General features: G+C 41.9%; 1 protein-coding gene across 2 annotated transcripts; it reads left to right on the top strand.

Moving 5' to 3' along the window:
• Positions 1-254: 254 nt before the first annotated feature.
• Zscan26 (zinc finger and SCAN domain containing 26) lies at positions 255-13,224 on the top strand. Of its 2 annotated transcripts, none has more exons than XM_013125678.3 (6): positions 255-400; positions 4,420-4,495; positions 4,596-4,655; positions 5,445-5,762; positions 5,965-6,082; positions 8,221-13,224. In XM_013125678.3, exons 2-6 carry the CDS (start codon positions 4,481-4,483, stop codon positions 9,120-9,122), a joined length of 1,413 nt encoding a protein of 470 aa, XP_012981132.3. In that variant the 5' UTR covers positions 255-400; positions 4,420-4,480; the 3' UTR covers positions 9,123-13,224. The 2 variants fall into 2 exon arrangements, with proteins under 2 accessions (XP_012981132.3, XP_040611590.1); XM_040755656.1 differs by lacking the exon at positions 255-400 and adding an exon at positions 423-767.
• Positions 13,225-14,600: the final 1,376 nt, after the last annotated feature.

Genomic DNA, 14,600 nt, shown 5'->3' with positions numbered 1-14,600 from the left:
GCTAGCGTTTGACTGAAGCCCAACTTAAAGCGTCAATTCCTGTCTCTGTTCCTTGGTTGCTGGAGTTACGGTGAGACTTTTGTTGTTCCAGTAAGAGATGATGCTGTATGTAAAAACAGTCCAATGAAATGGCCTGTTTCGTGTAAATGAAATGTTTCAACTAGACCCAGACAGGGCACCACCGAGTCGAGTCATGGTCCTCCCACCGTCCTAGAGTGGAGCCGGAAGCTACTGGGCTGGAACACTGAGGGGACATGTGACTGACCCTGCGACCAGGGCGAGAGGACGTAGGGTAATCGGGTTCTAGCGGGGTCAGAACGGCAACCTTGGGCCTCTGGAGCGGCGTCTCTGGCTGGTAACACAAGCGATCCACATCTGGGCGCTGGGAGATCCAGAAAGGGTGCGTGGCGGAAGCTACAGTTCTCGGGCGTGGGAAAGGGATGAAGTGGAGGACGTAGTGAACTCGCAGTTTATTTTTGAGGCAGTTTCGTGCTTATCCTGGAACGCACGGTTTAGCTCAAGCTGACCTCAAACCCCTGAATATCCTCCTGCCTGAGCATCCTGAGTGCTGGGATTACGAACGTTTGAGCCAACACTCCAGGCTTCTGTTGGTGTTATTTTGTTGGCTGTTTTTGTTTTTGAGAGCGTTTCGTAAAGCCCATATTGGCTTCTTTGACGGAGGATACCCTTGATTTGAACCAAGAGCTGAGCTCATAGGCTGGCGCTACCACACATGGCTTCTGATGCATGTTTAAGTAGTTTCCACTGTAAGTAAATAGAATATTTTAGTAGATAATCCGAGAGAGATGGATAGACGTAGGTGGTTTCAAGAGGCATGCGTGAGGGAATAGCTAGCGCAGAGGCCCGGAAGCTGGAGCTTGTTTCTCTTATTTAGGGAATAACAAGGTCACCAGAGTGTTTCGAGCGCAGTGAATAATATCTCCAGAAAGGAAAAGTGTGTGGTTTGGGGATGAAACATTTGTAATTGGAAATCCACAATAGGAATAGATGGGAGGGCGGGCAGAAATGAAATCAAGAATAACTCAAAGTTGGATGCAATTGAAAACCTGCATATGAACATGGTGGCTAATTTCTATAGTCCTAGCACTTGGGATACTGAGACAGGAGGGTTGCCATTAGTGGGTACAGAGTGAGACTCTTCGAGGAAAATTGGCAGGAATTCTGGAGGGAAGTGTAGACTGACTGTTGTGGTAGTTGTGTCTGGGTGGAGCCCACAGCATTGGCTTCTGAATCAGATGCACACAGCAAGAGAGAAGGGAAAAATGAATTCAAAATTTTACGTCTATGGATTAAAAACAATATTTTTGACAAAAAGATATGAAATTCAGCCTTAAGACCTTGTAAAAATTCCTCAACTCTCCATGTCAAGTTCTTAATGGGTTTCTATGGAGATTGAATTAGCAAATGGAGCAACTCTCTGGCTTGTTAATTGTGTTGGGACATGAGGTGTGACTGGTCATTAATAAGAAGAAAAAAATGTAGGGGTTTTCCATGTAAGAGATTTAGAAGGACCCAAGAACTAAGAATTACAAGTGTGGAGAACTGAAAGTTCATTAAAGCTTAAGAAAAGTTTAAACCATCTTAAATGTTTTAAACTTAATCTTAATGGTGATGGCCAGTCATTATGTGCAACTCACACAAAGGAGGTATGTTTTGTTTCCTCCTTAGGACGATCACAATTGCAGTGTGCAAAATAGGTTGATGTCAGGAAGGCCAGTTGGAGCAGTGATTCCCAACCTTCTTAATGCTGCAACCCTTTAATACAATTCCTCATGTTGTGGTGACCTCCAACCATAAAGTTCTTTTCATTGCTTCTTCATGTTTGTAATTTTGCTATTATTATGAATTGTAGTGTAATTGTTTTGGAGATAGAGGTTTGCTAAAGGGGTCACGACCTGCAAGCTGAGAATTGCTGTCTTAGAGTATTCCAAGTAGGAGACCTTGTCATCAAGAAACTACAAGAAGGATGTATTTGAGGGATATGAAGCTATAGAATCAAAAGAATTTGGGACTGCAGGAGCAATGACTCAGCACTAGGCAGTCTTCTAGAATACTGAGATTCAAATCTCAACACCCACATGGCAGCTCAACCATTGGTAGGTAACTCCAGTTTCAAGAGATCTACACCCTTTTCTGGCTCTCTTTAGGCACACGTGATGCACAGACATGCATGCAGGCGACACCCATTCACATAATTTTTTAAAGGAACTTGACTAATTATATACATACAATATGAAAGGAGGAGGAGGGAATGGTCAGTTTTGGGCTTAAATTTCAAGGTAGCTAGTCCCTCCCAAAGTCAGGCTAAACTACTGTGTATTGTGTTGTTATATTTAATCACATTTTAATATAATTACTTATCTGTTTAATAATATATTTCATCTAATTATCCAATTACTAAACATTTAATTTGCTTAATTAGAGTCACCACTAATTTATGTGTTATGCCAGTACTAGAGTTCTTACTGCCTTTAAACAAAAGATTTGGCTTTTAAATTGTCTATATATGTCTGGGTATGCACACTCATGTTCACTTGCCCTTGGAAGCCAGAAAGGTACTCAGATCTCCTGGTGCTGAAGTTCTATGAGCCACCCAGCAAGGGTTCAGGGGGCCTCTACAAGAGCAGGCTGTTCTCTTAACCTCAGAACCATCTCTTCAGACCCTTTATGAGAGTTAACTAAAGAAATGGGACCTATTTTGGCCGGGCGTTGGTGGCGCACGCCTTTAATCCCAGCACTCGGGAGGCAGAGGCAGGCATATCTCTGTGAGTTCGAGGCCGGGCTGGACCGATAGCCTCCAAAACAATACAGAGAAACCCAGTCTCGTAAAAACCAAAAAAAATAAATAAATAAAACAGCAAATGACTTAATTCTGGTGGATGCCAAAGACCTATGAACCAAAAGCCTGATTATTTAGTTCAAGCCTGAAGGCAAGAGACTTAGCACCCACAGGAACTGAAGTCTCAGTCTAGAGCTGAAGAGAGAAGGAAAACACTGGTATCTGAGTTGGAAAGCTGTTAGAGAGGAAGTCTCTTACTTGGAAGAGGCTCAGTCTTTTTGTTCTCAGATCTTCAGCTGATCTAGTGAGGCCCACTACATTATGAAGGACAATCTGTTTTACTCAGTTTACAGTCCACTAATTTAAATATTAAATCTCATCCCAAAACACAGAAACATCCAAATAATGTTTGCCCAAGTATCTTCACACAATGTGTCCCAGAATTGACATGGAAATTAGCCACCACAATGCCAAACTACATTTTCTTGACTAATAATCATCACTTTCTTGGACTTTTTCAACCTCTGCTAATAGGGCATGGTGGTGCAAGCCTCTCACATCCTTGTTACTTGAGAGGTTGAAATAAAGAGGACTGTTTCAGCTCAGGCATAAGAGGCTGCATTGAGTAACATAGCAAGACCATATCACAAACAAAAGAAGAATAGTAGTAAAGTTAATTATTTATTAATGCAGGATCCCATTGTGTTGCCTAGGTTGGCTTCAAAACATGCAAACCTTCTGTATCGGCTTGTGGAGTATTTGGAAATAAGCCTGAAGTACCACTCTGGTTTTAGATGCTTGGTGTTTTGTTTTTAATGCAGGCACCAATTTCTTATGTCTCCTTAATCTAGAACAACAACCTTCCAGCGTCAGCTCTATGTTTTGGGGAAATTGGATCCATCCCTGTTGTAGATGGACTGGAGTTCTGGATTTCTCAGGAGGTTTCCTCAGTAAATTCATGATAAACAATATTTATTAAAAGTGTTCCATAGGTGATAGGGTAGTTAATATTGGTGTCTTACTGCTAAGTTTGATCATTTGGTTACATTTGCAGCTACATGGTGTGGTGGTTAACACTGAACATTCTGTTCTTCCCTCTTTTGCTCCGGTGGTTTTAGCATTCATTTGTGGTTTTTCAAATCTCTTACTATTGTAGCTAGATTGTGTGGTTATCTTTATAGAAGTTTTCTCACTTTGTTTATGTACACTTCGGAATAGCTGTTTGGAGAAAACTACCCTAAGGAAAGATTATTTGTTGCTGTTCTTACGAATTCTCTTTGGTCTTAATAATAAAAACTCGGAGTCAGCTATCAGGGTGAAAGCTGAAGGGATTGGGGGTGTGTGATCCCAAGTGCTAGGATCATCTTTGTGTGAGCTCAGTTACTCTTTTAGACTGGATCAAATTCATGTAGCTCATGGTGGCCTTGAACTCATGGAGATCCAACTGCCTCTGTCTCCGGAGTGCTGGGATTAAAGGTGTATGCCATCACTGCCTGGCCTCTTTGGCTAACTAGTGTGGATAGCTCTGTGCTCTGATCCTCAGGCAAACTTTATTTGTTAGATCGTAAACAAAATAACGCCACAGCTAGCATTGCTGTTTCTGTGACTTATGTCTTTAGGAGTGTCCTCCAGGATACAGTCAAAAGAAAGTTCTCCAAAACAAAGTGCCTGAAGCAAGGGATGGCACTGGCCTTGGTGAGTGTCTATATTCATGTGCATTCTTTTTTTAAAAGTTCTTTGAGTTTTCAACAACATGTTCTGATCATGTTCTGTTCCCACACATACCTCTTCCCAGATCCACCCTAGCAAGCGTGCATACTCTTTGGCTCCTCTGAGTCTGAAGGAGGAGCTTCAGGTAATGAGGGGATCACTGCTGTTCATGGCATCAGAGGTCTGACCTTGGGGTCCTAACAGACTAAATTTAGTGACTTGCCACTCAGTCCAGTGAGAGAGGTGAGTGGTAGTGAAGTAAGAAAGGAATTTATTACTTAGCATGTCCGTATTGGGGAGAAACAGGAAGACAGGGCCCTAAAGCTCTGTCTTAGGGTCCTTACAAGAGTTTCAGGATTAAATGGGAGAGGGACAAAAGCTGAGAGGAAGAGGGACAAGTAGCATACATAGCCTTGTCAGTCTGTCTTGGACAAAATGATAAGTCATTATTTCATGCTGGTTCTGTAAGGTCCTGATAGCTCCAACAGAGTCATTATAGCTGAGGCAGCCAAGGCTGGTGCCTGTGGATCCCAGCATGGGTGATCTGTTGGCAAAGTTCTTAGTCTCTTGAACAGGACTTAGTTATTCTTATCTTGGTGACATTAGCCTTAAAGGGGGACTAGAAGCTGTGCATTGTGGTTTAGGACTTTAATCCCAGCACTCAGTGGCAGGTAGATCTCTTGGGGCCCAGCCTGATTTACATACCAAACTCCAGGCCATTCAGGCCTACATAGTGAGATCCTGTCAAAAAGGAAAGAAAAGAGGAGTAGGGGTACTAGCAAGGCTAGATAAATTAGGGACTATCAAGCTGTTTGTCCATAGGTAGATAGGTAGATATGCAGAGCTAAGTAGAAATCTGACTCCAAGTTTAAGGTAGCAAAAGAGATGAGTCTGTGCTTAAAGCCACTGTTAAAACTGCTGTGCTTGGGAACAGGGATTCAAAGTTCAAGGAAACAGAAAAGGCCTTGGGCAGGAGCCATTGAGCAAACAGTTCAGGCAGCTGCGCTATGAGGAAAGCACTGGACCTCGAGAGGTTTTACGACGACTCAGGGAGCTCTGCAGACAGTGGCTGCAGCCTGAGACCCGCAGCAAGGAGCAGATCCTGGAGCTGCTGGTGCTGGAGCAGTTCCTGACCATCCTGCCAAGAGATCTGCTGGTCCAGGTGCTCGAGCACCACCCAGAGACTGGGGAGGACCTGGTGGGAATACTGGAAGATTTGCAGCGAGACCGTGGAGAAGCAGGACAACAGAAGGTAAGGGGTCCAGGTGTCCTTTTGTAGGAAAGTAAGAAGTGAGCCCCCAGGTCACATAGATGGACATGAGCACAGCAGTGGGCGGGGCACTACTCACTGCTGTTCAGTTTCAACCTCACCTCACCCTTGCCATGCCCTCTTTTCTAACACTCAAGTGGTTTTTTTGTACACCAGTTTCCTAATTATCTGTACTTATCTCTAGGATTCAACCCAAGGAAGCAGACAGACTGTGCTGGTTGGAGGGACAGTCCCTCACAAAGAAGCACAGAAGCAGCTGGTCCTGCCTGAGCATGAGGTGCAGAAGCCTGAGAAGGAGAAGGGTAAGAACTAAGTGGCATCCGTTCACATTTGAGTTATTGTAGGTCATGCAGTGCCCTCTGCTTTGGCACTCTTAGCTTTTTATATACACAATCCTCACTGTAGCTTTGCTAGTCAGTGAGTTTTTTTGTATATACCATAAACTTAGTCAGTACCACAGTCAAGAATTAAAAGATCAACCACTATCAACAATTTAAATCAACAACACACCAAGGAGAAGTGGATCTGGACCTGGATCTACCTTCTTTTCTTATCCAAGGCAAAGAATCTTAGGCACAAATTTCTTTATTTTCTTACCTCCTTCAGATAACTATAAATGGAAGTGGTGAGGGCGGTTACTTGGTCTAGTTTTTTTGTTTGTTTGTTTTCATTGGTTTTTTGCCTTGTTTTGTTTTTGGTTCTCCTTTGCTTCTGTTATATTCCATACATTTTTCTTTCCCCATGTAGTTTTTTCTTTTCTTTTGTGAACACAGGGTCTTCCTCTGAGGCCCTGTTGATCTCAACAGCAACTATGTAGACTAGACTGGCCTTGAAACTTACATCCATTAAGTTTCTTTCTTTTCTGTTCTATTGCTTAGTGAGCTGAGTAATGCTATTCCACTTTTTGATATCTGAAAACTGGCTGTTGTTGGGAAGAGGAACAAAGAAATGCAGCAAAGCCCTCCACACACAAGTTCAATAACAAGTTGTCCTGTGCTTCCCACTCACAGGCACTTCTGACATGCCCCATTTCATTTTCCATTTCCTTCTAGTTTCTGTCTTCTGGGTCTTTCCTGCCTCATTCATTATATTCCACCTCCCTTATTCTCCCTATATCCTTCCTCTGAATCTGGCTCAGTGTCCCACATGTGCTATCATGTTATATACTATGTTATGGTTTCTGGCTTACTTCTCTTTTTTTCTTTCCATAGTTAAAGGGCTCTGAATCTGTTACAACCCCTAACCTTGAGTAAACAGTATCTACTAATGATTGGCTATTTTTTTATTTCTGAAGCTGACTTCTGTCTTCTTCCCTGTTCAGTATTTTAGATAAACTTGCAACATATGAGTAGATTAAGGAACCACTGTTCCCCTCTTGGAGGGAAATGCTTTTGTTTGTTTATTTTGTTTTGTTTGTTTTTTGAGACTGGGTTTCCCTGTAGCTTTAGAGCCTGTCCTGGAACTTGCTCTGTAGACCAGGCAGGCCTTGAATTCGCAGAGATCTACTACCTACCTCTGCCTCCTGGGTACTTGGGATTAAAGGCATGCTCCACCACCACCCAGTTTTCATATTTCAACAACATGATGTTTTTGCAAATTCATTACTCTCAAGGTCTTATGGTCCTGGTGCTGTTGATTTATTGATAAGGACTAAGATTACATTCTACTCATGATAATTTGTCACTGCGCTAACACATTTTCATTTTCCAAAGTACCATCCCTTTTTAATGTGATTGTCTTCCGGTGACCCAGTTTTATAGTTTTATGCTTTTTGTTCCCCATGTGACAAATCATGATCAAGAATATGCAGTCATGCTTAGTAGCTTCTCTCTGTGTGATGCATATCACATAATAAAATTTAGAACATTTAAATAAGTTACCTCCCACCACAACCCTTATCCTTCCCCCACGCCAATCATGGTTAACAATTTCTTGGATGTTAAGCTGGATATGCTGGCACATGACTGTGATCTCAGGACTTGAGAGGCTGCGGGAAGAGGGTTTATATTAGGCAAGGTGGTTGCTTTGCATATTGAAACCTTTCCTCAAGAGAAACTAAAAATCAAAACCACAGTTTCTTGTAAATCATTCCATATATATATATATATTTAAAATCATAAGCAAATAATTTTTTTCTTTGTGGGGACTAAAGAGATGGCTCAGCTGTTAAGAGCACTGGCTGCTTTAGCAGAGGACCTGGTTTCAGTTCCCAGCACCCACATCACAGTTCACAACATCTGTAACTCCAGTTCCAGGGAACTGGACACTCTTATGGTCTCCATGTGTTACACATGGAGGCAAAGTACTCATACACATAAAATTTTTATCTTTTAAATGTATACACATGACTTGATTTAAATATTTCTTCCTATTTGCAGATTCCCTTTCCTGAACACCCAAAATGAAATAAATAGTGATACATATATATTTAATGTTTCAGGTAAGGAAACAAGGAATGATAATGGGAAGCTCATTGTAGGGACAGACTCTTGTGGAAGAATAGAATCATCTTGTACAACATCTGAACCCATTGAAACCCACTATGAGGACTTGCACTTGGAAAAGCAACCAGCCATGCCCAAGGAAAAAGCTAGCAGCCAATGCTTGGAAACTAAGGAGGAACTTGTCCAGCATTCAAACCTGACTGAACTTGAAAGGGCACATGCAGGAGAAACGTCTTGTGAATCTGTAGTGTGTCAGAGTTCTGCTCCTACTGAGCATCCAGAAGCCCTCTCTAGAGAGAAAGGTCACCTCTGCCATGAGTGTGGGAAAGTCTTTCAGAGGAGTTCACACCTCATCAGACATCAGAAAATTCATCTTGGTGAGAAGCCTTACAAGTGCAAAGAGTGTGGAAAAGTCTTTAGCCAGAATGCAGGTCTTTTGGAGCATCTCAGAATCCATACTGGAGAAAAGCCCTATTTGTGTATCTATTGTGGAAAGAACTTTAGGCGAAGCTCTCATCTTAATCGACACCAAAAAACTCACAATCAGGAGGAGCCTTGTCAGTGCAAGGATTGTGGGAAAATCTTTAGTAAGGCCCTACTCCTTACCCACCATCAGAAAATCCACGGCCGCTTCAAAAGACATCATTGTAATGAGTGTGGGAAAGCCTTTAATTTGACTTCGGACCTTATTCGACATCACAGGATTCACACTGGAGAAAAACCTTTCAAATGTAAAGTATGTCAGAAAGCCTTCCGCCTAAACTCACACCTAGATCAGCATGTCAGAATCCACAATGAAGAAAAACCCTACAAATGTAGTGAATGCAAAGAAGCCTTCAGGCAGAAGTCAGGTCTCTTTCAGCATCAGAGACATCACCACAAAAACAAAGTGGCTTGATGAGGTTCTCTGAGATATCAGAATGTTACTTTGACAAACAAACAGTGCTTTGTAAAAAGTCACCATGGCATCAGAATTCTTGGAGGCCAAATTGGAAGCAATTTGCCTCCATTGCTTCCCTTTCCTTTGTTTTACTTAAAGCCATAATTAGACTATATAATTTCATTTTAGATGGTGGAATCGGAGTTAAACAATTCTTCACTACAGGACGTCTCAGAGCTTTTAATGTGATAAGTACAAGATTATTTATCTCTAAGTAACAGCCTTGTGTATGAATGAAATCTTTAAAATCAACAAGTCAAGTGCCTACAGATTTATACAGAATGAGAGCAAGCTGATATATTTGCAAGTACTAAAGCAACAGGCTCCTGTAAAATAAGACTAATAAGGGTTGGAGAGATGACTCAGTGGTTAACAATTGCTATGCAAGTGTAAGGACAATATTTTAGATCCCAAGCACCCATGTAGAAGTCAAATGGGTATAGTAGCCCACCTGTGGGCCACCCCTCAGGAGGCAGAAATGGGATCTTTAGAGCAAGCGACTAGCCACACTAGCTATATCAAGTAACTGGATTCAGGTGGCAGAATTTGGAGAGCAGTTGGTGGTATGATCAAGGAAGACTCCTAACATTAATCTAAGTGCACATGTATACCTACACATGCAAACATCACAAATGAAAGAAAATCCCAAGGGGCTTGAGTGATACTCAGCAGTTAACACTCTGCTCTTTCAAAGGATCCATCCATTTTGAGTTCCTAGCACCTACATAGTCCACAACCATCTGTAACTTAGTTCTGAGGGATCTGATGCCCTCTTCTGGCCTCCTCAGACTCCTGTACACAAATGGTCCACATATGCTCACACAGGGGCACACATATACAAAAAGGGGAGGAGGGGGAGGTTAAAAAAACTAAGCCCAAAAGAAATCTAATACTGCTTGGAAATACACATTCTCAAAAGTCTAACATAGGCTAGCTAAGCATTCTCCCTACCGGTTTCACCCACATGGTGGCCTTATACCCACTTTACCCATGAACCACCAGTTAATACACTTGAAAAAGTGTATTCAGAAACTTGCTGTTTAACTGTGGAACCTGCCCTTCATGGATTAGCTCATGCCGTTTTACATTTCCTACCTGTTTGAACCACAGTAGCACATTGTTTAGGTTATAAATCAAAGTTTTCCTTAAACTATGCAGGAGACTGTGAGTCATTTGAATAACCTGTGTTGAATCCAAGCACCAACTTTCTTAGGTGGCAGCTCCAGTGCCATTACAGTGACTGCTTGGAAAACACTTTTTAATGAATGTCCCTTGGGGGAAACTTTTTTCCTTTGATGCCAATGATGCAAATTTTAAATGATATTTATTTTGAAATAATTTTGACCATTAAAAATCAGCTTGGCAAGATGATTGTGGTCATTTTGTCATATTGATGCTAGTGATGAAACGTAAGCTCAGAGGAGCCTTCCCAGGCACATTACCAGAATAGTAGATATTGCTTCTGGGTTGAGAATAGCACAGGTTATAGTTCTCTGAGAAAAAGGCTTCTTAAGTTAGGCCACTCTGGGAAGATAGATGAACCCTTGTAGTGATTACAACTTCGTTTCACTCCACTTGGCTTACAAATACTTTTCTTGTCCAATAGAAAAGGCTGGTGCCAAAGATGATCCGTGGTATCCTACAGTCTTAATCTCTGGCCTTTTGGCTCTATCATAGTTCATGCTGTCAGTTTTTAAGGCCATATGACTGCTGAAGTTGCAACTATCACATGCAAAGTATGGACAAAAGAAAGTTAAAAAGAGGTTCTTGGTTCAGTAAGCCCCCTTTGAGCAGCTTTCCCCAAATTTGCTTAGCATGTGTATCTTAGGCCAAAACTAACAGGAAGCAGGGGAGGATATTGTTTTGTGCAGAGCTAAAGAGATGAAAGGGAAGATGGATATCAGAATTACACCTAGCAGTCCTTGGCCTGTTTGAGCAAGCTGACTAGAAGCAACAATATCATTTTCTGTAGGGAAACCAAATGTGTAAGAGAAGTACACATTTGAAACACTGAAAACCATGCAAAGTCAATTCTTTTGCTTATAAGCTAAAAAACCGATTTTTTTCTAAAGCCTTTATAAACAAAATTAAGTTGATGTCATAGATACTTTTCCCAAGTAATTTGAGGGCTATACTGAGATTAGTACCTAAACAGTTTCATGTTAAAATTTAAAATAGATTCTTTTCAGTTTAATAAGGAAGCATATAGATGGTATATCTTGTTCTTAATGTAAAAATTTAAAGTCTGAAGCCCTATGTACTCTGAATTACTTGGATATTTGGTCTAGGCTTTCTCCATGATGACTAAGTTAAACATTTCTCTTTGGGTAGTATCCTATCTTTAATATCCAAATACAGAGTGTAATAGATGACTGTGTGTCACCACCCATTCAGTTCTCCCATTTATAGAAGATAAATGCAGTTATATGGTTTGCCACTACAGACAGAATATAAGCAAATAGGCAAGGAAGGGGGAGGTAACTGTCTATGTCATATCTTTTTAAATTTGTAGTTAGTTTACCTTCTGCATCTCCCCCATGCTGAGATTAAAGGTGTGTACCATCATGCACTTAGAATTGTGATAGAAGTTTTATTGTATTTTATTTTAGTAATTTTATAGATAAATGTCTTAAATTATGGGGTGTTGGGGGGTGTTCCATCTAGACCACAGTTGTTAGATCTCCCTGGGAGCTAGAGTTACAGGCAATGAACTGCACAGTGTGGGTGCTGGGAATTGAACTCTGGTCTTCTGGAAGAGTAGTATGTCCTGCTGAGTCATCTCTCCAGCCCTACTATAATAATAGTAATATACAACGAAAAGACAACCTTGACGCTGACATTTTGTTACATAGGAGACTGAAGCAGGGGGACCACAAATTCAAACCCAGCCTGAGCTACATATTAAGACCCTATCTCAAAACAAGTGCTAAGGATATATGTCAGTGGTCGAGCATTTGTGCAGCATGTGCATGGGCTGGGTTAGGCCCCAGCACCACCATAATAAAATCTTAGCTTATTATGAATCTCCTTGATGTTTGCCTCTTATGTCCATGCAAAAACCTGCATGTTGGTATCTATAACACTTGTATATTTCCTAAACCTCAGAAGAAAGCTAGCTGTCCTTCAGTAAATAGAGCCTATTTAAGAACATGCTTTATATTTCTACTGTTGACATTTATCACTGGGTGTGTGAAAGTGATGATCTTTTTCTGGCTTTTCTATTAACATTTCCTTTTACTCCTAAACAGCATGGCCTTTAAAAGTTACAGAACTATCAAAAAGTTTTAATTGTACATTATTTTTTGCCAGTTTCTGTGTGCTGTATTTACTCAACAAATATATTTAAAACAATGTAAAAACATAATTTAATTATTGATAGTATAAAGAGAATAGTTTCCTATGAAAATATTGATGTTGACAGTACTGTAAACAATCTGTAAAGTTATAGAGTTTCAAAGGAATTTTTGAATAAATATCAAGCTTTTAAAAAAATATAAAGATTTTGAATGGTGTTTCCTGTAGCATTGCTTATAAAGAATATAGCCTAAGCCTATATTAATGAGGATATAGTCGGTGTATATTGTAACCTATACAATGGAATACTATTGTTGGGATGTTTATAAACTAAGCTTATGGGGCTGGGAGAGGCTCAGTTGGTAAAGTGCCTGACATAAGCGTTTGAACCTGAGTTCAGATTCCCAGAACCCATGTAAAACAGTAGGGATGGTAGTGCACAGCTATAATACCCTTGGGGGTGTGGGGATCCCTGGGGCTTGCTGGCCAACCAGTGAAGCTGCATCTGTGAGTTCCAGATTCAGTGAGAGACCTTGTCTAAAAATCAAGGTGAAGAGTAACAGCATCTGGCATCCACCTCTGGCTGCCACACCCACACGCACTTGTGCATGCTCATGAGCATGCGCATTCAAAACTTTTTTTAAAAGCGGCTATGGAAAAAATTCCACGCTATCCTAGCAGAAAGAACTAAAGTGCAAAATTACATTGTGATTTCCATAAGTGTTTAAAATGTTTATACACTCTCTGAATAAAACGTTCTAACGCCTGTCCTGCGAATTTATAAAACAGGGCGACTGTGGAGATGGCCCCACGAGTAAGTCCGCTTGCCGCCAAGTCTGACAAACAGTTCCATCTCTAGAACCTACACAACAAAACGAGAGCCCGACTCCAGGTTGTCCTCTGACCTCCACACGACCCGCATTCCAACACACACAGAGGAAATAAATACGTATTAGTAAGCGTGTTTGATTCTTGAATTCACGCTACCTGGGGTTTCGTCACGCATATAAAATCTGTATGCTTCCTCACCTTGCGGCTTTGTGCCTATTTACTCGTCGGCTCTCCGCACACGGCCGGGTAACGGTAACTCGGCTTTGCCTTTACGGATGCCAGTTAGTCTAGGGAAAAAGCTTTCCCTCGAGGTATTAGGAACTGAACCCAGTTAAGCATGTCCAGCAAGCGCTCTCCCTCAGGTACATCCCTCAAGGTTTTGGTTGAAATGGTTTACGTAAATGTACGCGTGATTGGGATAAGGAGCCACCAGGAGAAGCCTGTGTCCCGCCGACCTGGCTCCACAGGAGCAGCAGAGATTGGGGCCACACTCCTGAAGTGCACAACGGAAGTTGCGTCTGGGGCTCCAGCTCCGTCTACAGGAAGTGCTCCCTTGGTGCTCCGCTCCGTCTGCAGGAAATGCCCCCTGTTCCTCATCCTGTTGGACTCTGCCGAACTGCATCTTCGAGGGCTGGTACTTACAGCAGCACCGCCAGACCGTGGCGCTCTGGCCACCTAGCTCCGGGGCTCGGCACTTTCGTTGCACAGGTTCCCTAGACTTTAAAGCAGCAAACATACACTTAACTGCTATGCGCTAGGCGCTAACTGACTTATATAGTGTAAGCATTGGTTCTGAGCACGCTAGAGCCCTGGCTGATGCACCTCAGGTGCTTCTATTACATTTGTCAAGAAGTCCATCAGTCTTTATTGGGTACCAGATCCGTACTGCGTTTGAAGAGTCTATGCCGAGATCTGCTAGTAGCAGGGATGGCTGAAGCTGGAGAACGGGGTGCATACACCTACCGGTGCTCTGCCCACCCGAGTGGCTCAGTTTTCCGCATCCGTGCATTAGGTTTGAGGGTAGCCACGTACAGAGTAGGTCACATGCTAGTGGGAAATTACATTGGGAGGATAGCCCAATGCAAAGTGGAGAGGGGAAGTGTTAGCGTGCTGTGAGTGAAGAATTGAGATGTCCATGGTTTTCTTGTAGGTGGGAACTAACTTCTTTTATCCCAGGATTAACTTTGTACGTGGAAAATAATTGGGCGCTTAATATAATTGGTGGTAAGCTAAAAGTAAAACGCAGGTAGGATCAGATTCTGCGAGTTTGAAGTTCAAGAAGTGTTTGAAACTCGGTGATGGTGGTGGTGA

Source organism: Mesocricetus auratus, unplaced genomic scaffold (assembly GCF_017639785.1).
Source record: "Mesocricetus auratus isolate SY011 unplaced genomic scaffold, BCM_Maur_2.0 Super-Scaffold_100013, whole genome shotgun sequence".
Classification (NCBI taxonomy): domain Eukaryota; kingdom Metazoa; phylum Chordata; class Mammalia; order Rodentia; family Cricetidae; genus Mesocricetus; species Mesocricetus auratus.
This window is presented reverse-complemented; position numbering and strand designations above follow the sequence as displayed.